The sequence below is a fragment of the Taudactylus pleione genome, unplaced genomic scaffold (assembly GCF_031769625.1).
Source record: "Taudactylus pleione unplaced genomic scaffold, aTauple2 ptg000022l, whole genome shotgun sequence".
NCBI classification, from domain to species: domain Eukaryota; kingdom Metazoa; phylum Chordata; class Amphibia; order Anura; family Myobatrachidae; genus Taudactylus; species Taudactylus pleione.
In genome coordinates, this window is record NW_028284424.1 from 1,409,166 (window position 1) to 1,433,455 (window position 24,290).

Here is a 24,290-nt window from a genome sequence, read left to right on the forward strand (position 1 = left end):
GGTGAAGAATGATAAAAAACGGTATACAATCGGGACACCGGCTGCCTTAATACCGGCAGCCGGCTTCCCGACTATCATATCCCGGCGAGGGTGAGATGCCGGGCGTCTATATCTAGACGCCTGACATTTCTCCGACTTCGGGCGCCGCGAGCGGACAGCCGCGGGGGGGGGTGTTGAGTTTAGGGCGCCCGGGGGGGACTTAGGGTTAGGCACCCCCCCGGGAGGGTTAGGGTTAGGCTAGGGGGAGGGAGGGTTAGGGTTAGGCACCCCCGGGGGGGACTTTGGGTTAGACACCCCCCGGGGGACTTAGGTTTAGGCAGCGGGGAAGGGGGGGGTTAGGCACTTAGAGGGGGGATTGGGGTTAGGCACTTGGGGGGGAGGTTAGGCTTAGGCACCTCTAAGGAGGGTTAGGTTAGGTTAGTTTATACTTACCTTAGGGACGATCGGGATTTCCAGCGCTCTCGGGCTTCCGCTGCCGGGCTCTGCTGATCTGTCGGGCTGCCGCTGCCGGGAATCGAAGTGCCGGCCATGTGGCAGTCGGGATTCCATACCGATTCCATAAAAAACTGTATTTTTTTGGTGAAAATAAATAGTCCAGTCAGATTTGGGGTACATGAAAATGGGTGCTAGCATATTTTTGTGTCTCTAAAGTGCACTTTTAAAAAAAAATGTGAAATTTCCACCAGCTGCATGCACCTGCAATCCTAAAACCACCTGCCCTATCCATACAGCCCCCCCAAGAAACCTATATCGCCCCCAACTTTATTTTTTTCGCCCCAAAAATGACGTCTTTTTTGGGGTGTTCTACGGTCATTTTTCTTTTTTTTGTGTTGATTTGTCCTTTGGGGGGGGGAGGGAGGGGTGTCCGAAGGGTTCTGAATAAATTCCCCACATTTGCACCCTAAAATAGAGATTTTGCACTTTTTTCCGCCTGCCATTCATTGGAAAAACGTTTCCGCCTGTTTCAGTGCATTAAGTTTTTGCTTAGGCGAATTGGTCCTGGAATTGAATTTGGAGATGAGACGCAAACAGTTGAAAAGCGGCACTAGGCAAAACTTTTTCGCGGATTACGGCTTTTCGCCTCTAATTGAATCCGGCCCTATATCGCAATCGGATGCGACAAACAGCTTCACAAGACTGCGACTGAATTTGTATACGAAGCACGTGGAAAAAAGCTGCGGCTGCTGCATCGTAGCACTTCATATACAGATTCAGCCTCAGCCGCACACAGACATACAAATGTCGCATATCAATTAATCAGTGCAGCCTTGTGAAGCAGTTTGTCACTTCCAGTTGCACCAAAGACGCAAAAAAGATACTCGGTACAAGCCGATAACGCTGAGATGGGCTGTTTGGCGTGACTACAACAATAATGTATGAGGACATATCTGTATGCAGCTTGCAGTTAATAAGGCTTATAATTAAGGCTTGTGGTTTGCGATTACAGCAGACACAAATGGGCACTGGGACACTTTAATCAGCGGGGAGTGAACTTGTGGTAATAGCTTCTCCTTTAACACAACCCTTCAGGGCATGACTTTAAATAGCTGAATAATCAGGTACACCTACTCTCTCCTCTGACACTGCTCTGTGACAGTGGATAGTCCACTTGCAGTCACTCACAGTCTCATCAGTCTGCAAGCACCCGTCAGCCTATTTGATGATTGGTAAGTGCATACGCACTCACCAATCGTCTGCCCAACGGGTCGCCCAATTGAGCTGTCAATCACCGCCGGGTCCTGGCAGCATGCGTACAGACGATCGGCGGGTCGCCCATACACACCAGCAGATCACCGATAAATCTTTCAGATATATGTGCCATCTGCTGTGCTGCACAGCAGATCGGATATGTCTGTGAACTACGTCATTCACAGACCTATCCGCTTTACACACCTGGCGATGCTCTATAGATACAGTTTATCACCCATTCAAAGGAACATGCAATATATCTATCAGTGTGTACCCAGCTTGAGAAATGCACCCAACCTATAATAACACTGCAAATGTGCCTTTGTATGTTTAAATATTTTCTTGATTATTGTTCTTTCTATATTAGTAAATAAGGTATAAAATGGAAAATGATCACTGTATACAGTAAAAACACTGTCTACAATCAGACTGCTCTGGGCATGCCCTTCCTGTAGCCTCTTAACTAAACAGTAAAATAAAGGGCATATCCTGTCTAATTAGTGATCTAAGGGATGGTACACTGAAGCCATAAAATAACAGAAGGGATTATAATATTTAGTTTACTAATAAGGTAACCGGACCCAACAGGTGTTCACACGTCTGCTTCATATAAAGTGTTATACAGCATATGCCAAGCTCAAACCAGAGAGGCAGGTTAGAACACTACATGCTACATACAGACTGTCTGCAAGAGAACCTTAAGGTACAGTAACATTCTTAACATGAAATTGGAAAAGTAGATCTCCTCCACCAGCTATCAGCATACTGGCATACATAATTAATGTATACACTATTTAGCATAGCTTGGCAAAGCTTAATTTTAATGTAAGTGAAGTAGTAACAATCATTAATGTCATCCTTTTGTTTTATTTCATATTTGCATGAACTCCTTGGAATATTATATAATAATGGAGTATTATATTGCACAGGGAGATTGAAAACATGATCAGAATTCATGTAAGGAACACCCTGTAATGTAACCAGGTATTTCTTTGCATCAGAATAAACTGGAAATTGCTTATAATAAAAACTAATGCTGCAAAATGACCCCTGTGGTTGCAGCATAGTGTATGAGAAATCTTTCTAACAGGAGTCACGCTGGGGACACACTGCTCGGCTGATCAGGAGCACTTAATACGATCAGCTGTGGATCGAAAAAGTGTGTACCCAGCTAAAAGGCCCCCATACATCAGCAATCTGAAAACCACAATTGAACAATTTGAAGATTTATTGCCCGATCTTAGGATTTCCCAATCGAGCAATCATGCGCCCATACACTACAGATCTTTATCAGTGATTTGCAGATCGATTGCAGCAAACACAGATCTGGCAATCTTGAAAGGCCCATCATTTTGCTAGAAACGGTCTGCAAATCTGCTGATCATGTCCATACACTAGCAATCTACAGCCCCAATCGATCTGTGAAATCCAACATGTTGGACAATCAGATTAAACAATTCCAATCACTTTTTGGTTGCAATCTGCGATCTGTGAAGCCCATACATTGCAGATTTTTATACACAATCGATTGCAAATTGCACGATTGCTGCAATCCATCTCTGATGTATGGGGGCCTTCAAAAACACAACATCGATGTTGTTCAATTTTTAATTGAATTTAAATTGATCAAAATCGATTAAAATCAACCTTAGTAAATATACCCCCAGGTGTGAGAAAATACTGATAAAAATATGGTGGAATTTGCCTTTAAGTACTTGGAAGCTGACTCATATGTATAGAACAACCTAGGCAGGCCTGAAGGCCCCCATACATCAGCAATCTGAAAACCACAATTGAACAATGAAGATTTATTGCCCGATTTTAGGATTTCCCAATCGAGCAATCTGCACCCATACATTACAGATCTTTATCAGTGATTTGCAGATCGATTGCAGCAAACACAGATATGGCAATCTTGAAAGGCCCATCATTTTGCTGGAAACGGTCTGCAAATCTGCTGATCATGTCCATACACTAGCAATCTACAGCCCCAATCGATCTGTGAAATCCAACATGTTTGACAATCTGATTAAACAATTCCAATCACTTTTTGGTTGTAATCTGCGATCTGTGAAGCCCATACATTGCAGATTTTTATACACAATCGATTGCAAATTGCACAATTGCTGCAATCCATCTCTGATGTATGGGGGCCTTGAGGCTTAGTAATGCAGATTGTAGTGTGATATTACAGACTGAATTTGCATTGTGAATTCAGGCAATATCACAGGGATTTACTACAAATCCCTTGCAGGGACAGAGCTTGCGAGAAAGCTCTGTCCCTGCGAATCCCATCCGCATACTAGTCACGGTATTTTCGCAAAAAAATACTGTGACCAGTGCCCCGTGCATGCACCGACCGGCCGCCGATGCTAAAGACGCTAAGCCCCGCCCCGTCATTAAGCCCCGCCGAATGATCGCAACCCCCCGCGACCCCACCCCCCCCAACGACTACCCATCTCCCTTAATTACACTTACCTGCATGATCCGGCCTCCGGTGATGTCTTCCATGTCCTCCGGTCAGCTGATCTCCCATCTTGCACCATGACCCGGTCAGCTGATGACCAGGCCACAGTGCAGCATGGGAGACCAGCTGACCGGAGGGGAGTCATCACCCGAGCCCCGACCACCGGTCCATTGAGTCAGGTAAGTGAATTTTTTTATTACGATTTTTTTTTTTGCAGTAATCAGCTTGCGGTCTGTTCAGATGGCGTTATTATCACAGGGCCTCCCTAGGTATTTTTTTCACAATTTATTTTTAGTAACTAACAGGCAGATCACATTTCCCATTACAATTATGGGAAATGCGATCTGATTACTAAAAATAAGTGATACTTAGGGGTTGAAGTAGAATTTTACGAATTCTACTCCAATTGCCCTATAGTAACTGTAGGTGAAGCTAAAATAATATGAAAAGGGTGTGAAAACACCCTTTTTCACTTTATTTTAGTAAAAATAATGTTAATAAAGAGAGTCCTAAATCACACATTTGCTAAATGCTTAGTAAATGTGTGATTTAGCCCCAGAAACACAACATCGATGTTGATCAATTTCCCAGGGCCGTAACTAGAGTAGTGCGACCAGTGCCATGGCACAGGGCACCGCAGGGCAGGGGGCGCTGTTTGGGCCTGTCAATTTTCCTGTTTATTATCATTCTCACTTGTAGCTTCCTCTTCTTTATCCCCAGCATCTCCTGGCCTCTCCTATCTCTTCCCTGGCCCTTCCCCATGAGACCATGGCCCTTTTTCAGGTGCACTATCTTATGTCCCTATTTGAAAAGTGTGGGGGGGAGGGGCAATGCTCTCTCTGACACAGGGCATCAAAAAGTCTTGTTACGGCTCTGCAATTTCCATTAATTTTAAACAGATTAAAATATGTCTTTAGTATATATTCACCCTGGACTCTCTTCCTTCTTGCGCTGGGATCTAGATTTGTTTGGAGGAGTCCTGTGCAACCAACCAGCTTCATTTCATGTTAGATAAATGACAAGAGCTATTTGGTTGCTTTGGACAACTACTCCATTTTTATCTCTTTCCAAGGCTTGATACATCTACCCCTGGGATTTTGAACAGCAGTTGTAGTCTCATCTGAGATATTTAAAAAAAAAAGTGAACTTAGGGTTTAAACTGTTGAAAAATAGTTGCTTGGTGTATTTTATAAGTTTTTAATAAAAGTTGATTTTATAAATTTTTATTGTAGACTCTTATTTTTTACTGTTCAAACATAACACCTCTAATGGGCATGTAGTTATGATATCTGCAGCCGGCATGCCGGCTGACTAAATCCCGGCGCTGGAATGCCACTTCCCGGCCAGAAGACCAGTGCTGGAATACCGACAGTAGTGGACATTCCAATGCCGGAATCCTGACAGCCGGGATGCCGATCGTAAGTATAGCGGGGTTTGTTAGATCTTAGCTGCGGGGGGTAGGGTTAGGTTTAGGCATCACAGGGGGTTTAGGGTTAGGTTAGGGGAGGGGAAGGTTAAAGTTAGGTACCCCCGGGGGTGGGTTAGGGTGAGGCACCTCTGGGGGAGGGTTAGAGTTAGGAACTAAGGGGGGGAGGGTTAAGTTTAGGCACCGAGGGGGGGAGGGGGGGTTAGGTTTAGGCACTAATGGGGAGGGTTAGGGTTAGACTGCGGGTCGAAAGGGTTAGTGTTAGGATGCAGGAAATAGGGTTAGGGGGAGGCTATTGGCCAGGAATCTAATGTGGCTTAGAAATACTGGGACATCCCTATCACATGCAATTTACTCATTCAATAACCCACCCTCCTTGGCAGTTTTTATGCGTGTAAAATGTTATTATTACTAATAAATTGCTATCATCACTAACAGTGGCAGAACTTAGGGCCCGATTCAGACCCAGACGCTAAGCCGCGATTGCCGCCCGTCTGCGCATGCGTCGCAGTGCGCATGCGCAAACCAGTCTGTGCGATGTGCTGTTTGTGGGTGGTAACAGGGGAAGGTCTTTGAAAACAATTAAGTGGTTGTATGAACTCAGGCATATCTGAGCATCAAAACGGTGTTCTTTGGGTGTCCATAATTAACATGGGAGCGTCATTGTGCACGTCACTTGGTTGTATATCAGCCTACAGTGATCACAGTGCTTGCGGCATGGTAGGGTCTACCTTAAGGGCTGCAAGCAGCTCCGATGGCTCTCGATGTTACTGATTAATCATACACTTCCTGGAGATGACATGTGCTAAGGAGGAAAAGTGGGCGTCATTACACCGGCGTGCGAACACTCTGCCATATCTCTCTAAGACATAGTGGGCGTCCTTTAGCCTGGCTGTGTGATTGCAGCATTTGCATATCCGCCCCCTGACGCTGTGAGAGAGCGCAGCTTAGCGTCCGGGTCTGAATCACCTCCTTAGTCCCTGGCACCAGGAGGCAAAATCTCTTCAACACCATATAACACTCCACACACCCAATTTTTTCACCATCTTTTAGCCTAGATAAGAGTGGAGCATAGTGTTGAAGTGCAAGAGGGAGCACAGATGTACAGGCAGCAGTGCAGTCTATGTAAATGGCCTTGCGCTACTTCTCTAACACTACAGCCAGTGCACAGCCCACGTTACAAAGCCCTGTTACTCTGTACCTGCCCTCCACCCCCACTTAGCCACCTTTCTTGCCAACCCCCCTGGTGCCCATGAGCAATACTGTCATAATGGCTTGTGTGAATGAGCATATAAAGCCGGATTTAGAGTAGGCATAATTTAGAGACAAAAATCTACAGCTGTAAAATTATGATTTTGCAGCCTTTAAAATGACTGGTATGTTACCACCAGAGCAAGGTAAGACAGTCATCATTTCCAAACTGATTATGTTAACATGAAAATGTTATTTATTTATGAAATCATCATGTTGAACCCTCCCCACCCCCCCAGATACACACAGTACATGGTGCATGAGCAGTGTACCTTCTCTTAATGGGCGAGGTACATCAAGGGATAAAAATGCACCAACCCCGAAAATGCGAGTTTGACCGCATTTCTTATATGCACCAAGCGCCGGAGTGCAACGCTTGGTTGCGGTGGGTAACGCCATCTTCCTGATCGCGTTACCCATTGAAGCCTATGGGCTTCTTTCCGCAGAGTGCTGATAGAGGGATCCAATCGTATCCCTCCCAGAAGCCCCCCGCGGAATTCCCTCCATCGCAAAGGGCTGCTCTTACCGAAAGAGCGGTCCTTTGCAGTGATCGTCATGTATACCGGCGTTACCAATGCCGTTATGCATGCGATGACCGGATTTTAGAACCTGTCCCTTAGGAAATAAACCCCTAAGGGCACCCTTTTCACATTATTTTAGTTTCACCTGTAGTTATTACAGGGCAATTGGAGTAGAATTAGTAAAATTCTACTCCAACCCCTAAGTATCACTTATTTTTAGTAAAGCAAATCGCATTTCCCATAATTGTAATGGGAAATGTGATCCGACCAGAGTTACTAAAAATAAATTGTAAAAAAATACCGGGGGAAGACCTGTGATAATAACGCCATCTGGCGTTATCCAGGGTCTCCCCCGGTTACCGGGCTCCCACTCTGCTCTAACGGGGAGAGCAGAAGCGGGAGCCGGTACCAGTAATCAGCTGTGTGGTCTAAACAGACCGCAAGCTGATTGCTGTAAAAAAAAGAAAAAAAAAATGTAAACATTTTTTTTTTACTTACCTGAATCCAGGGACCGGTGATCGGGCCTCCGGTGATGGCTCCTCTCCGGTCAGCTGGTCTCCCACAGTGCTCTGTTGCCCGGTCATCAGGTGATCGGGCCCCAGTGCAGTATGGGAGATCACCTGATCGGGAAGCCCGGAGAAGATCACCGGAGGCCAGGAGGATGCAGGAAGTGTAATGAAGGGAAGGGGGGGTCCGCGATCGCGCTGGGCGGGGCTTAGCGTCGTGGGGGGTAGCAGCGACGGTGGGTCGGCGCATGCGCGGGCTCTTAGTCGCGGTATTTTTTCCGAAAATACCGCGACTAGAGTGCGGATGGGATCCGCAGGGACAGAGCTTTATCTCAAGCTCTGTCCCTGCAAGGGATTTATAGTAAATCCCTGTGATATTGCCTGAATTCGCAATGCGAATTCACTCGGTAATATCACACTACAATCTGCATTCAATATGCGGATTGTAGTAAATAGAGCCCTAAGTGTTTTATGTTCCTGGCTCTGGCTCTCTAGCAATTTTGGAACAGTTTGCCCTCTGGCAGGACATGCTGAGCTTTGCAATTCAACAGTACCTAGGAGCCAGAGGCAGCGATAAACATAGTGTTCGTAAAAAACACGCTGCACAAATCACTGAGAAAATGGCACGGTGGCCATTTTCCCGGTGATTTGTACATGGAGAATAGAATAATCGCTGTGAAGATTTCTGCCGTGCCATTTTCCTGGTGACCTGCGCAGTATACTCTGACACCGCACCAGAGTCTACTCGCTTGTGCCGCTTGTTGATGTGCATTAAATGCTTGATTCTATTGCCCAGCATATACAAGGCTTTAGATTTACACTTCAAATGTTTATAGCAAAATGAATCAGTTAAATTGGAGTAAATGATTCATCTGGTAGCAGCAGCACAATTTTTATTTTTCTCAGCACATCTTAAATACTCCTAAATAATGTGGTAAACATATTTTTCTATTACCTAAGGGAAGGTCTCTTAAAACAGGGTGTACCGCAATGTGCCTGAATGAGTACACAGCTCAGTGTTTACTTGTAAGGCTTGGCTTTTCAAGCATCGATATTCACATGAACTGTTCCATTTACCAATGGAGGCGTCTGGGACTCTGGAACTCTAGGGACATTTTCTAATAACAGCTGCCTTTTACATGCAGCCTAACTGCAAGTGCATGGTTTGATATAACTTGTCTGTACACTATTTATTATTGGTTTATTGTCTTTTTAAATCTTTTACCTTAAAAGTGCAAGACAGTGAGGCAGTGTAGCTCAAGGTACATGTAGGGATCACACAATCTGTCACTGTTAAATGTAGCTCATCCTGTACTGATGAGCAGCTGACAGTGGGGTTTTGAATCATGAATTGATCAATGCATTTAAGCTTGCAGGCCCTATCCAGGGCCACAACTAGGGGGGGCTGGAGTTGAACTCTAGCTTCCGGCTCTCCCCACGGGCACTACGGGAGAGATGTCATGACGTCTCTCCCATAGTTCCAAGGAGCAGATGAGCAGACAGTGCGGCGGACGTAGGATCGGGGTTTAAGGTAAGTACTGGGTTTTTATTGTGTGTAAGCGGCACTACAGGGGCACTACTACAGGGGCATTACCATATGGGCAATACTACAGGGGCATTACTATGTGGGCACTACTACAAGAGCATTACTATTGGGGCATTACTATATGGTCACTACTACAGAGGCACTACTATATGGGCACTACTACAGGGGCATTACCTCAGGGGGCATTACTATAGTTGCACTGCTGAAGAGGGCATTACTATAGGGCACTGCTACAGGGAGCATTACTATGGGGGTATTACCAGGGGGGTGCCAAATTGCTGTCTTGCCCCGGGTGACAAAAATCCTAGTTTTGGCCCTGAAGGACCCCACTATGTGATAGCTATCTCCATGCTATAATTATGAGCAATAGGGGAGGGATTTGTAGTAAAGTGGGGTCCCTTGATGGGGACTGCAAGCTTAAATGCATTGAACCAAAACTCCACTGTTTATTACTATTGCTAGTTATTATGGTGAGTGCAGAGTCCCTGTGATTAATAAATAAATATATATATATATATATATATATATATATATACACAGTCAGGTGCATAAATATTGGGACATTGACAGAATTTTCATATTTTGGCCTCTGTTCACCACCACAATGGCTTTGAAATGAAGCAAACAAGATGTACTTTAACTGCAGACTTTCAGATTTAATTTGAGGGTAATTACATCCAAATCAGGTGAACGGTGTAGGAATTACAACGGTTTCTATATGTGCCTCCCACTTTTTAAGGGGCCAAAAGTAATGGGACAAACTAAACAATCCTAAATCTAACTTTCACTTTTTAATACTTTGTTGCAAATCCTTTGCAGGCAATTACAGACTGAAGTCTGGAACGCATAGACATCACCAGACACTGGGTTTCATCCCTGGTGATGCTCTGCCAGGCCTCTACTGCAAATGTCTTCAGTTCCTGCTTGTTCTTGGGGCATTTTCCCTTCAGTTTTGTCTTCATCAAGTGAAATGCATGCTCAATCGGATTCAGGTCAGGGAATTGACTTGGCCATTGCATAACATTCCACTTTTTAGCCTTAAAAAACTCTTTGGTTGCTTTTGCAGTATGCTTCGGGTCATTGTCCATCTGCACTGTGAAGCGCCGTCCAATGAGTTCTGAAGCATTTGACTGAATATGAGCATATAATATTGTCCGAAACACTTCAGAATTCATTCTGCTGCTTTTGTCAGCAGTCACATCATCAATAAATACAAGGGAACCAGTTCCATTGGCAGCCATACATGCCCACGCCATGACACTACCACCACCATGCTTCACTGATGAGGTGGTATGTTTTGGATCATGAGCAGTTCCTTTCCTTCTCCATACTCTTCTCTTCCCATCACTCTGGTACAAGTTGATCTTTGTCTCATCTGTCCATAGGATGTTGTTCCAGAACTGTAATGGCTTTTTTAGATGTTGTTTAGCAAACTCTAATCTGGTCTTCCTGTTTTTGTGGCTCACCAATGGTTTACATCTTGTGGTGAACCCTCTATATTCACTCTTGTGAAGTCTTCTCTTGATTGTTGACTTTGACACATATACACCTACCTCCTGGAGAGTGTTCTTGATTTGGCCAACTGTTGTGAAGGGGTTTTCTTCACCAGGGAAATAATTCTTCTGTCATCCACCACAGTTGTTTTCCGTGGTCTTCCGGGTCTTTTGGTGTTGCTGATCTCTCCGGTGCGTTCTTTCTTTTTAAGAATGTTCCAAACAGTTGATTTGGCCACACCTAATGTTTTTGCTATCTCTCTGATGGGTTTGTTTTGATTTTTCAGCCTAATGATGGCTTGCTTCGCTGATAGTGACAGCTCTTTGGATTTCATACTGAGAGTCGACAGCAACTGATTCCAAATGCAAATGTAACACCTAGAATCAACTCCAGACCTTTTACCTGCTTAATTGATAATGAAATAACGAGGGAATAGCCCACACCTGTCCATGAAATAGCTTTTGAGTTGATAGTCCCATTACTTTTGCCCCTTAAAAAGTGGGAGGCACATATAGAAACTGTTGTAATTCCTACACCGTTCACCTGATTGGGATGTAATTACCCTCAAATTAAATCTGAAAGTCTGCAGTTAAAGCACATCTTGTTTGTTTTATTTCAAAGCCATTGTGGTGGTGAATAGAGGCCAAAATATGAAAATTCTGTCAATGTCCCAATATTTATGCACCTGACTGTATATATATATATATATATATATATATATATACTGCAAAAGTTCGGCACTCAGGAGAGACTGCGAGAGACGGGGTGCCTTCCTAAATAATGCATACAATCACAATGTTTCTCCTATGTGAGGTATAGCAACCCCCAGGGAGAAAACAAAACACATGAGGCACTCCCTTAGAAAATAGAAAAAATATATATATATACTTATATCATATTGCTGTACTGTTTTTTCAATATGATATAAGTATATATATATATATATATATATATATATATATATATATATTTTTATTTATTTATTTTTTTTTATATTTTCTAAGGAAGGGAGTGCCTCCTGTGTTTTGTTTTTTCCCTGGGGGTTGCTATACCTCACATAGGAGAAACATTGTGATTGTGTGTGTATATTTATATATATATATATATATATATATATATACACACACACACACACACTATTTAGATTAGAATCGTTTTCACAATGCAGGAAGTAGCCCGTGGCTGAGGAGACTGCTACACCTGAGTGATTAATGTATTCTGTGGATTTTGCACACCTAGTTTAAACTATTTGCTGACTGAAAGGATAGATCTTCTGCAGCCATTTGTTTATTTAACAGTATGTAGAACAAGTGTTCTGTCAGTCTGGTAACATGTGTATAGCTCACTGGTTTAATTGCATCCATTTCTTTTTCCTCTAAGTATAACCGGGTTTGGATCCCTGATGCAGATGAAGTGTGGAAATCGGCAGAGATTACAAAGGACTTGAAGATTGGGGATGCTGTGCTTCATTTATGCTTGGAAGATGGCTCTGTAAGGCCTAGCGTTAATGTAATCTCTGTATGCATTGTTATATGTACATAGAAGGTATGGCCATTCTATCTGTCCATAGCTTGCTTGAGAAATTAGCAATAAATTGCATAGTGTTTATTTCCTCTCCAAAATTCAGAAAATTGCATGGACATTCCCAGAGATCAAGCAAACTTGGTTTATTCACATATTCCTCATGTCATTCTGTATAGCAACTAAAAGAAAAACTTAATTGCCTAAAAAATGACTTCCTCTTCTTGTGTTCTTGTTTTGTTCATTTGGAATTTCTTGTGTGTGTGGTTCCAGCCTACAAAAACATTGCCCAGCCCTTAGTTCTCTGATATCTCCTATATATTCTGTAAAATAGCCTGGCTCAGGACATACTTCCCAATATAATCAAAGAAAAAAGTAGAACAGAATAATACCCCTTTCACACTGGAAACCCGGGTCACACCTGGGTTTTTGTACACTGGTCCATCCCGGGTGCGACCTGTGTGAGACCCCTGGCGGCCCGACCGGCTTCTTGCCAGGTCGATGCCGTCACCGCCATCACATGCTGAGCCAGCGCTTTGGAGATGAGATAATTTCCAAGTGCCGGCTGTTCCTATGCTGTAAACGGGTCCCGGTGCCGCATCGACCCGGGTTACCCATTCACACTGCACCGTGAGCCAGGTTGAACTCGTGTTCAACCCTGCTTGTTACCCTGGATGAAATGCCGGGTCGCTCGACCCAGGTTATTTCAACTGGTTTCCACAGAATGCATACTCACTATTCACTCAGCCACACCCTATTTTTCCCAAACCACACCATTGTCTTAATTAATTTTATTATTGTTACTATTATTATTATAAACCACACCATTGTCCCAATTATCATTATTATTATTATCCTTGATTTATATGGCGCCACAAGGGTTCCGCAGCGCCTTACAAATGAGCAAAACAAGAAAACAATGGCTTATAGTACAAAATAATGCAGAACAAGGACGTGGTTTATAAATAATGCTCCATCTGCGATCAGTAGGGTGGCAGCAACCAAAGGTTAGGTGCTGTAGTAGGGAGTATAAGATAATGTAGGTTAGGGAAAGGAGAAGCACATGAGGGAAGAGGGCCTTGCTCGTGAGAGCTTACAATCAGACCAATAAGGTACTATTTGTGTGGTCCTTCTCTTCCATATATGTCAGGTATATCACCTTATGTAAAACTATCTGAACACATGGCCTCCAGCCTGTCAGCCCAGTAGTCAAATAAATGAATCTGTAGTTTAGGTCCAATCATTTGGGTTACGTTAAATTTTAAAGAATTGAAAGTATTTTAAGTAAAAACTACTTTAGATTCTCATTCATTAACGCGAGAGGGAAATGCTTACTTGTATTTCCTGGCGATTAGTGAACAATTCCGTATTGATTAGAACATTCAGTTATAGCTATTGGAGTCATCAGAACATTTTTAACTGTATGTGAATTTGTCAGTAATTAAAATATTATTAAAATAGTGTTAACACCATTAAATGCCTATTATTACTTGTGTTATCCCAAAAGTAACAACTTACATTGTTTGGGAGTGTAGTAATGCTAGTTAAAGTAGATGTGATTTATCATTGTGACTATTGTAGGACCTGAAGTATGTCATTGAGAAGGGTCTTCCGCCTCTTAGAAATCCAGATATTCTTGTAGGAGAAAATGACCTCACCGCTCTCAGCTACTTACATGAACCGGCTGTCCTACACAACCTCAAGGTGCGATTCATGGAATCCAAACTAATCTACACCTACAGTGGTAAGTAAACATTAGGTCACTGCTGCTGGGGAACTTTGTTAATGTTTCATAAGATTGAAGCAATGAATCAGTTATTATAATACGATGATGATTAATTCTAGGTATTTGCTACATGTGTGGCATCTGCTGCTCCTGGTGTATTGTGCTTTTAGGTTTGAACAGCTTGAGCAGCATATGAAGTACTATGAGTAGAAAGTACTGTAAGCAGTGCTTGGGACCCATTAGATGTATGAAACAAGTACAGTCAGTACTGATTCTACTTTCCTCTATGGTGATATATTGATCACTACGTTTAGGCCCAAGCTGTGTTCATGGTCTGGTGACTGCCACACAAGACCCTATAGAGTATGATGGGGGTATATAAAAATGCCTGAGTGCATGCCCTGAATAATGGTATCAGGTTTGGTAAAAGTGTAATGCATTTGCATAGTGGCAACAATACCAAGAACAAAACAAATAGCAGCGATGTCTTGGATGGATATTGTTTAGTTGAAGCTCTATTTAATAAAATGAAAAAGAACAACTTTGTTTTACTATAAGTAACAGTGACTTGTATAATTGTTCCTCCATTTAAGGCACAACACACATTTACTCAGCTGTGCCTATTACAAGTGAAACATACACACTGTTATCTTGTCCCTCTATATGGACCATAAGCAGATCAGGGAGTTGTGTCTCTCCCATGTCTTTTGCCTTTTGTCAGCACTGATACAACCTCACACATTGCACATATTTCAGCTGCGGTTATAAAAACCATCACAAAGTTATTTATTTTTTGCAGGCGCAGGTAGATGGAATAATGCTTTGTATTAATGTGTTTTATGCTCACTGAAATGATTGATTATAAATATCCATCACAGGTATTATTCTGGTTGCAATCAATCCCTATAAGGAGGTACCGATATATGGAGATGCAATTATCCATGCGTACAGTGGCCAGAATATGGGAGACATGGATCCACATATATTTGCTGTTGCGGAAGAGGCATACAAACAGATGGCTAGGTATCTTCAATGGGGCAGGGCGTGATGTGGACTTTATGTTGCTTCCAATACTCTTTGTGTTATAGTAATAAAGTGGTAGGCTGGTATATCCATACATAGATTTCTATTAGATAGTTGTGAATTATGTCTTGTAAATGTCACCCACATACTGTAGAGGCCTGGTGGGTTTAGCCAACATTTATTAGACTGTAACCTATCTATCCATAAGGAAAGAGTGACTGCAGCCCATCCATTGGCAGTCTTCTATCCTGCAGTATTCAAAATAGAAGTGACAGCTTCATCTTGATACTGGAAATGCCAATAAACATGAAGCCAATCAGCAGCTGCTAAATAGAGCAATGGATTGTTGTTGTTTTTTTCTCATATCCCCTCCAACATATGTCCAAACATTCCATAAAATTGTCTTTACATGTTCTGCCTGAACCATATTATCCATTGCTTCTCATTGGTAACACATGGATCTTCTTCCCCTCTCTGCGGATAGAAATACGCATTTGGCACATCGCATGCATGGAACATAACACTTACCACGTCCATGACAGACACAACATCTTTTCCCAGGTCTGGGGCCCCTGGCTCTTTCAGGAGGACTGAACCGCATGGCCCCCTCTGTAATTATATTCCCCTCTACCACCTAACCTATCCCTTTTTTTTATTCATATTTGCTATGTGAGTTGTTTCCGTTCGTGACCCCCTTCACCTTACACCCCCCCTTTTCTTGTTCCCATCAATTTCCTTTACTGTTTGTTTGCTTGTCTGTTCAGATATTTGCCTTTGTTCTCAAAAACAAAAACAGGCCCTGTGTATCTAGTCTCTACTAATAGTGCACCGTTTGTATCTATCACTTGTGGCTGATCAAAAATGGTTTAAAAAAATAATCTGCAAATTAGTGCTGCTTGTGTCATCATCATCGTCACATATCTTTACACCAGGCCTAAGGTACAAGCAAAAGATACGCCCCTTAAGAAGCTTGCTTGTCCCAATTTTGCATCTCTTATGGTAAGGGGCTGCAAGTTTGAGATATGGATTAATTTTGTTATACATACACAGTACAATAATGCAGATATTTACACCAAATAAATGTATGTAAATCCAAATCTAAGTGGCATATTTATCAGAGCTGGATTAGGGTTTTTGGGGCCCCCTACCAATAACATTGTCAAAATGATATATTGGCGATGTTATTAAAAAATATAAGTTGTTAGTCAGCATGATGTTTGTTTCCAGGACAGAGTGGAGGACAGAGGGGCTGTCAGATAGTAGGTGCGGTGGGTGAAGGTGTATCGGACAGATGGGCTGTCATACAGTGGGTGGGTGAAGAAGTAGAGAACAGAGGAACTGTCATATAGTGGGTGGGTGAAGAAGTAGAGAACAGAGGGACTGTCAGATTGTGGGTGGGTGAAGAAGTAGAGAACAGAGGGACTGTCAGATTGTGGGTGGGTGAAGAAGTATCGGTTAGAGGGGCTGTCAGTTAGTGGGTGGGTGAAGAAGTAGAGAACAGAGGGACTGTCATATAGTGGGTGGGTGAAGAAGTAGAGAACAGAGGGACTGTCAGATAGTGGGTGGGTGGGTGAAGAAGTAGAGAACAGAGGGGCTGTCATACAGTGGGTGGTTGAAGAAGTAGAGAACAGATGGGCTGTCAGATAGTGGGTGGGTGAAGAAGAATCAGACAGAGGGGCTGTCATACAGTGGGTGTGTGAAGAAGTAGAGAACAGAGGGGCTGTCAGATAGTGGGTTGGTGAAGAAGTAGAGGACAGAAGGGCTGTCAGATGGTGGATGAAGAAGTATCGGACAAAGGGGCTGTCAGATGGTGGGTGAAGAAGAATTGAAATATCTGACAGAGGGGCTGTCAGTTAGTGGGTGGGTGAAGAAGAATCAGACAGAGGGGCTGTCATACAGTGGGTGTGTGAAGAAGTGTCTGTCAGATAGTGGGTTGGTGAAGAAGTAGAGGACAGAAGGGCTGTCAGATGGTGGGTGAAGAAGTATCGGACAAAGGGGCTGTCAGATGGTGGGTGAAGAAGAATTGAAATATCTAACAGAGGGGCTGTCAGTTAGTGGGTGGGTGAAGAAGAATCAGACAGGGGCTGTCATACAGTGGGTGTGTGAAGAAGTAGAGAACAGAGGGACTGTCAGATAGTGGGTTGGTGAAGAAGTAGAGGACAGAAGGGTTGTCAGATGGTGGGTGAAGAAGTATCGGACAAAGGGGCTGTCAGATGGTGGGTGAAGAAGAATCAAAATATCTGACAGAGGGGCTGTCAGTTAGTGGGTGGGTGAAGAACTATCGGACTGAGGGGCTGTCAGGTAGTGGGTGGGTGAAGAAGTATCGGGCAGAAGGGCTGTCATATAGTGGGTGAGTGAACAAGTAGAGAACAGAGGGGCTGTCAGATAGTGGGTGGGTGAAGAAGTATCGGCCAGAGGGGCTGTCATATAGTGGGTGGGTGAAGAGGTATCAGACAGAGGGGCTGTCATATAGTGGGTGACTGAAGAAGTAGAGAACAGAGGGGCTGTCATATAGTGGGTGAGTGAAGAAGTAGAGAACAGAGGGGCTGTCAGATAGTGGGTGGGTGAAGAAGTATCGTACACAGGGACTGTCATATAGTGGCTGGGTTGGTGGTAAATACCTGGATTTTTCTTGTTACACCAGTTTTTAGATGGAGAGGAGGCTGTGGACTGGCAGAAGATGGCTTATTTGTGAGAGGATGTAGTTATAATGTCAACATTTACAATGTCAGCATTCAAAATTGTCAACAACGCAAAATCCAGTTATAGTGTCAATGTCGACAGTTATAGTGTCAACATTGATGAAATGTTGACATTAAAAACATTTTGCCCGCTGCAAAATGTCGTCATGTAAAGCATTGACATGTTGAAATGTTGACATTCTGCAGGGACCGAAGGGGTAGGGTTAGGCAGCAACGGAAGATTAGGGTTAGGCTATGGGAGGAGATGTTAGAGTTAGGCATTAGGGAGAGTGCTAGGAGTTAGGGATAGTGATACGGCCGGAAATGTCACAGGATCCTCTGGAAGTCATCAGGACGTCACCGACAGAAGACACCAATGGAACTGCACGTCCAGCTCAGGTTAAGTCACCACTAGACCACCAGGAATGTTTTGTCAACACTCTAATCATGTCAACATTTTATCAGTGTCCACATGATGAATGTCAATGTGGTCATTGTTAACATGCCAAGCATATCGGCATTACGACCATGTCGACATTCTCATTTCAACATTATGAATGTAGATAAAATATACTACACCCATTTGTGAGCTGTCAGCTGTGCTCCTGTGAAATCTGTGTGCCAGAAGTTAGTGGACCGTGGGTCTGATTCAGAGATGGACGGATTTGCATAGCTGCACACAAGCGGCTGTACATATACGTCTATCTCCGATTCAAATGCAGAAGGAGGTGTCAGACATCTCCTTGCTGCATTTGCGACCCCACAACCACTGATGGTCGCAATGGTTGCTCCTTTGGTCAGGCTGCGGAGGCTGAAGCCTCCTGCAGCCTGGCTGGTGCCTGGTCACGCCAGAGACCAGGAATCTGCGTCCACTGACGCAGATCTTGGCCTTGTCCGTCCTAGAAAATGGAGGTGACGCTCCCGTTTCCGGAAGGGCAATCAGGCATGCCTCTGCTCTGCCCCCAAACACTGCAGCAAATGCACAGAACAGGTCCTTTGCAGGTGCAGACCCCTAACCATCGAAGTTGTGTGCTCATGCTCGGATGAACTTACAGTACATCTCCAAATCAGGCCCTGTGTGCTGAGCTCTGATTGGAGGAGCTCAGCGCCCATAGTAACAGAGGTATTGCTGTAATAGGTCCTACAGCCTGCTTGCTTCTTGTCTCTTGGCTGCTGTACCATCTTGCTCCTGTGTGTGATTTTTAAGTGTTGGAACTATTTAACAATAGCCAGAAGGAAGAGATACAGGCCCTCATTCAGAGGCGATCGCAAGAAGCGATCGCTCTCTCTGAATGAGGGCGGCCGCTTCATTTTTGAAGTGCGGCCTCCTGGTCGTTAGTTAAGTGACCGCCCACAGCTTAACAACTGACCAGGTTCATGGTCGCGATGGTGATCACCATCGCGACCATCGGGGCTACCGACCAGACCCTAAGGTTGGGTCTGGGCACTCGTAAGCCCCAGGGAGCTTTCTGCTCTGATGGAGCAGGAAGCTCCCCACTGACATCACTGATGATGTCAGTGCGGCCGCCCACAAAACGGTAGGCGTTCGTTAAGGAACGCCTCCGTTTTGGAAACCACCCCCCCGGCCCGCCTACCAAACGGGGCAAGCTGTCGATCAACATCGACAGCCGCCCCTTTGGTAGCGAGCTCCAGAGCGATAGAGTCTCTCTGTCGCTCCGGGGCTTGCGCACACGCAGTGCGGCTGCTGCGCGTGCGCAGGGCTAACCATTCAGTCGGTTATGAGCGCATCGGCGCTTGCGACCAACTCTGAATAAGGTCCACAGTAGCTTGCAAAATACATATGTCTGTAATACAAATGAAACAAAGACTGTTCCAGACAGTATTTTTATTGTGATCAAGTAGGCTCTTAAAGAAAAGTTTCAAGCTAAATATTCATTGATTAAAAAAAAAAAGTTGAAAAAATTGCACAAGAACTGACCTTACTCAGGAATTGCTAACTTCAGCGCACGCTATGAGCCCTCAGGCTGCGTAGGACATCGCAGTGGATAATTTATGCACGCCCTTGCAACTGCATTCACACGCACCAGCATGCCTGCGTGTCGACGACCCCCCCCCCATCACCACTCACAAATGCCACTTCCTGTCAATTACTCTGTGATGAGTTGCGTCGCCACTGTGATCGCAGTCACGATCGCAGTGACTGATTCGCGCACTGTGCTGCATATGCATGCGCAGTACGCAACAATCGTCCAATTGCGTGCATATTAGCAACTGCGATCCAAGCTGAATCGGGCCCTTAGATCTGTAGGGGTTTACACACTGTTTGGGAGTGATCTTTGCCCAGTCTTCCTAGCAGATCAGATTTGCTCCAGGTTGTTGAGGTTGTTTGGATGATGCTTGTGGGCTGTCATTTGGATTTAGAGCCACAGATTCACAAATGGACCTGGCTATTGTAGAACATTAACATTTTTGTTATTCAATGCCAGTGCCAGTGTGTTGCTTTGGCCTTGTGCTTTGGCCAATTGTCCTGCTGAAAGGGGGATCTTCTCCCAAACTTTAGTTTTCTAACAGACTGAAGCAGGTTGTCTTGTAGTAGATGTGTTTGGTAAACTCCAGACATACATTCATGTGATTTAACTTCAGTAATGGCTTCATTCTAGCCACACACACCCTCCCCTACACCCCCAAAAGCTCTGCTATTGAATGCAGAGCTTTTGCTATGGTTGGCTGGTGCACCTTCACTTTCGGACACTGAACTTTGTAACTCCTTCAAAGTGATAGTTGACCTCTCTGTGGCTTCCCTTGCAAGTCTCCTTTTTGCTCTGGCCCTGAGTTTTGAGTTATGACCTTGTCTAGGCAGTGCCTGTGTGATACGATGCAGCTTCCTTTTCCTCACAATTGGTACAACAGAGGGCTTGATTCTGAGCCGCTCGCTCTGAATCAGGGCTGCTCTTTTTTTTTTTTTTTTAGAACAGCCTCCTGGCCACTCGCATAGCTGTGGGTAACCACCCACAGCTATAGCGAGCGGCCAGGAAGATGGTCGCGATGGTCAAGACCATCACGACCATCGGGCTTGCGGCGAGACCCTTGTGGTAGGGTCTCGTCTGCCGCAAGTCCTGGAGTGCTTTCGGCTCTATCAGAGCCGCGAGCACTCCCGCTGACATCACTTGTGATGTCAGTGGGGCCGGCCCCAGACGGCCTCCGTCTGGGCAGCCACGCCCCCGGCACGCCTACCAAAGGGGGCGAGCTGTCACTCAACTTCGACAGCTCGCCCCCTTTGGTGCGAGACCCGGAGCGACGGAGTGCCCGTCGCTATCCGGGTCTCGCGCATGCGCATGACGGAGCCGGCTCCGTCGTGCGCATGCGCTGTGGGCCACAATCGACCCGGTTGCGAGTGCTCAGCGCTTGCGACCGGGTCTGAATCAGGCCCAGAGCTCACTGGGATATCCATGCCTCTTCCTGTTGACTTCTTAGGAGGTGGGATACTTTTGCAAACCACTGTGTCTGAGATATCTTCTGCAACAGGCTAATTAGCACTGCGGCCTGCCCCTTATTTACTGAAACATAGGTTTTTTTCAGCTTGGCTCCATTGGTTTAATGCCATCTTCAGATGTTGTTAGCTTCTTTGTGCCTTTGGATACATTCTCGCAAAAGAGGGATCTTGTTATCCCCCTCCCACAGCCCCCATCCAATTGGTTTTCTCTGTTACCAAACCACACATGTGCAATGTCAGAAAAGGCAGCAGACACTTATCGAAGCTGATGGCCCTTGAGAGATCTTTAATAAATAGTCTGAAGAAAAATCCTTATTGCTGTGATATGCAGTGATAAGGAATATTCATTTTAGGGACTGGACTGAATTATTTTGTTAAATAGGCCTTTATTTGTGGCCTTATTGCATTTCCAGCAATAAATGTGAAGTAATCTGTAGTTCCTTTAGTAGCACAAGGTTTCAAGAGCAAATGCTGTTTCCCTGTCACACTGTAGCTGCGGAAATCCTGTGTGCCGAGTCCCAGTGCTCCTACTCTCCAGGATATTTGGAAAACAAGTCCATAGTTATTATCACAATGTTTGGCCTATAGGTGGCGCTGTCTGCTATTCCTAGCCAGTAAGAGTATCTCTTCATCTAATAAATAATTGTGTATATTCCATGTTAATACTTTTCTATGCAATCTTTCCCTCTGGCAGCAGTTTTGTTTTCTGCCGGCACAGGATATAAATCTTACAAACGCAAAACATCCATCATGACCTATACCTGATTTGAATATGGTTGAAATAAGCACCTTGCAGCGGCATGTAGGAGGTTGTTCATGTACAGTGATCTTGTTTCTAATGGATTTCCTCCAACAACAGGAACAATAGGAATCAGTCCATTATTGTGAGCGGGGAGTCTGGAGCCGGGAAGACAGTGTCTGCAAGATATGCCATGCGCTACTTTGCCACAGTCAGTAAATCAAGCAGCAAAGCAAATGTGGAGGACAGAGTGCTGGCCTCCAATCCCATAACCGAGGTAAACAATAGGGAACAGACATCCGTAAGGGAACGTCATAGCAGGACTATCTGCTTCTGTGCATATAAGGTCTTGTATATACCACTTTTATATACTTTATTACCTGCAGGCTTCAACTTTTATGTTTTGACTGTTAATACTAAATTGTTTACTCTTTAGTATTTTAGTTACTCCAAGCATTACTAATTCATTTGTTTTTTCTTAGTAAGTTGCTTCAGTCAGTGATGATCAGCCACCTGCTGCTGAGCTATATATTACTGAGCTATATATTACTATTATCTTTATTAGCAGCATCATACAGGGTAATAGACATAAAAACATACCAGAATTGCAGAGCATAAGTACACTGCACAACAGATTACCATAGCGTAAGTGCAAAACATTACTATAACATCACATGGTAGGTGAGTAATGGGGGCATAGAAGATATGAAAATGACTAAACTTACTAACGTGCATCAGCGTGTTACCATATAACAACTGTCTTAAATACAATGTAACTTAACTTCTAAGAATAAAGGCACAGACAACAGTGTTGGCGTTTAAATATTTTGTCAAATTTATTTTTGACAAGTCATTACATTTTAGACTATAAGTTAATACTAATAATGGTGACGGCACAAAAAGAACGCACAGGACAATAACAACCAAACAGATCAAACAAACACACACACAAGCCAAGCATTGGTGATCAACTCTCCTTTACCTTCATCCACCGGTCCAGGTGGTATAGCCATTTCCTGTTCAGGACAATTGGCTGTCACCTTACTCCACTTTAATGAGAGTTCACCCACTAAGCCTAACTATTAACATAAAGTAACTCCAAGTGTCGTTCTTTTGCGCAACCACCAAACCAACCATCATACATTCAACAAACGAAAAACAAAAATAGGGAGGGTGGGTGGGAAAAAGCTGGAATAAAGAGGCAGACTTACATACATCACTCCATTATAAACTCTTAGACCACTCCCCATGAAACATTCATTGGCTGCATAAGACCAGCTAAACTTAAAGGGGCAATATCCAACATGTTATTAAGCTGGCAACACTCAAAACACTTGTGGTTTAATGTTCCTCATGCTTAAATGTCAGCCTTCAGACTTACAAATATGACAATTACAAATAGGCAGGAAAAAAATGATTGGATGCTATTTGAAACAAAATCACGTGGCAGACAGATGAATTCAACATAGGACATGGATGACAGACAAACATGCTCACTATGCAGAATAAAGGATGCAGCTTGACCAAAATGCATATAGAGCAAATTCAGTATACGATATGACAGATAAAGGAGAGTGAGCAGATGGGAGAGGACCCTGCCCGTGAGAGCTTACATAAGGGGAAGGGGCAATAAGAGAAATTATGGCCAGTTGGCAATAGTCATAGTGGAGACAACTGAGGATTTCAGGATGCTGAGGTGGGTGTTGTGGAGGTCTTGGTGACCATAACTGAGGTAAAAAAGCAGTGTGGATGCCTAGGTTGGAACAAGGGTTGTAAACACACAAATGCCAATAGGTGTATGGACCAGTGTGGTCCAAATATCTAAATGAAATCACGCCTGCCTGGAATAGAAGGAGTCCAGCAAAGGTGCAGTGAGTGTTTGAGTGAGGCAGTGCCTGATCTGGTACATAGTTTCAGATATGGAGAGCCTAGATGGCTCAAAGATCCAGCAGGTTTAGTGGCCCAGGGGTGGAGATGCATGGATGTGGCAGGGCCCTTGCTGGTTACAAAGGCCAGGATGCAATTACTTAACAGAATTCTGGTGCTGGGGCTGGGTGTTATAAAAGTCTACATCAGGTGATTGCTGCACTGGCCATCAGATCCTGTAGTCATGCACTGTTCAAATCCTCTACAAGATGGGTAGCCACCGATGATCGTGGCCTGCAGTCAACAGTCCCAGCTACAGATGTAGGAAATGGCCTGCTCCCGTAGAGGACTGTCAGAGCAGGGGTCAGGGCTGCTCAGCG

General features: G+C 44.2%; 1 protein-coding gene across 1 annotated transcript in view; it reads left to right on the top strand.

Moving 5' to 3' along the window:
- Nucleotides 1-2,356: 2,356 nt before the first annotated feature.
- The window catches only part of LOC148539668 (unconventional myosin-Vc-like), a gene marked incomplete at its 3' end in the record, with an annotated part of 55,278 nt that continues 33,344 nt past the window's right edge, over nt 2,357-24,290 (top strand). Inside the window, exons 1-5 of the mRNA XM_088451034.1 lie at nt 2,357-2,392; nt 12,281-12,391; nt 14,003-14,165; nt 15,026-15,170; nt 22,165-22,321. Coding sequence (XP_088307160.1) covers nt 2,357-2,392; nt 12,281-12,391; nt 14,003-14,165; nt 15,026-15,170; nt 22,165-22,321 — 612 coding nt within the window. The remainder of the gene's footprint in view (nt 2,393-12,280; nt 12,392-14,002; nt 14,166-15,025; nt 15,171-22,164; nt 22,322-24,290) is intronic.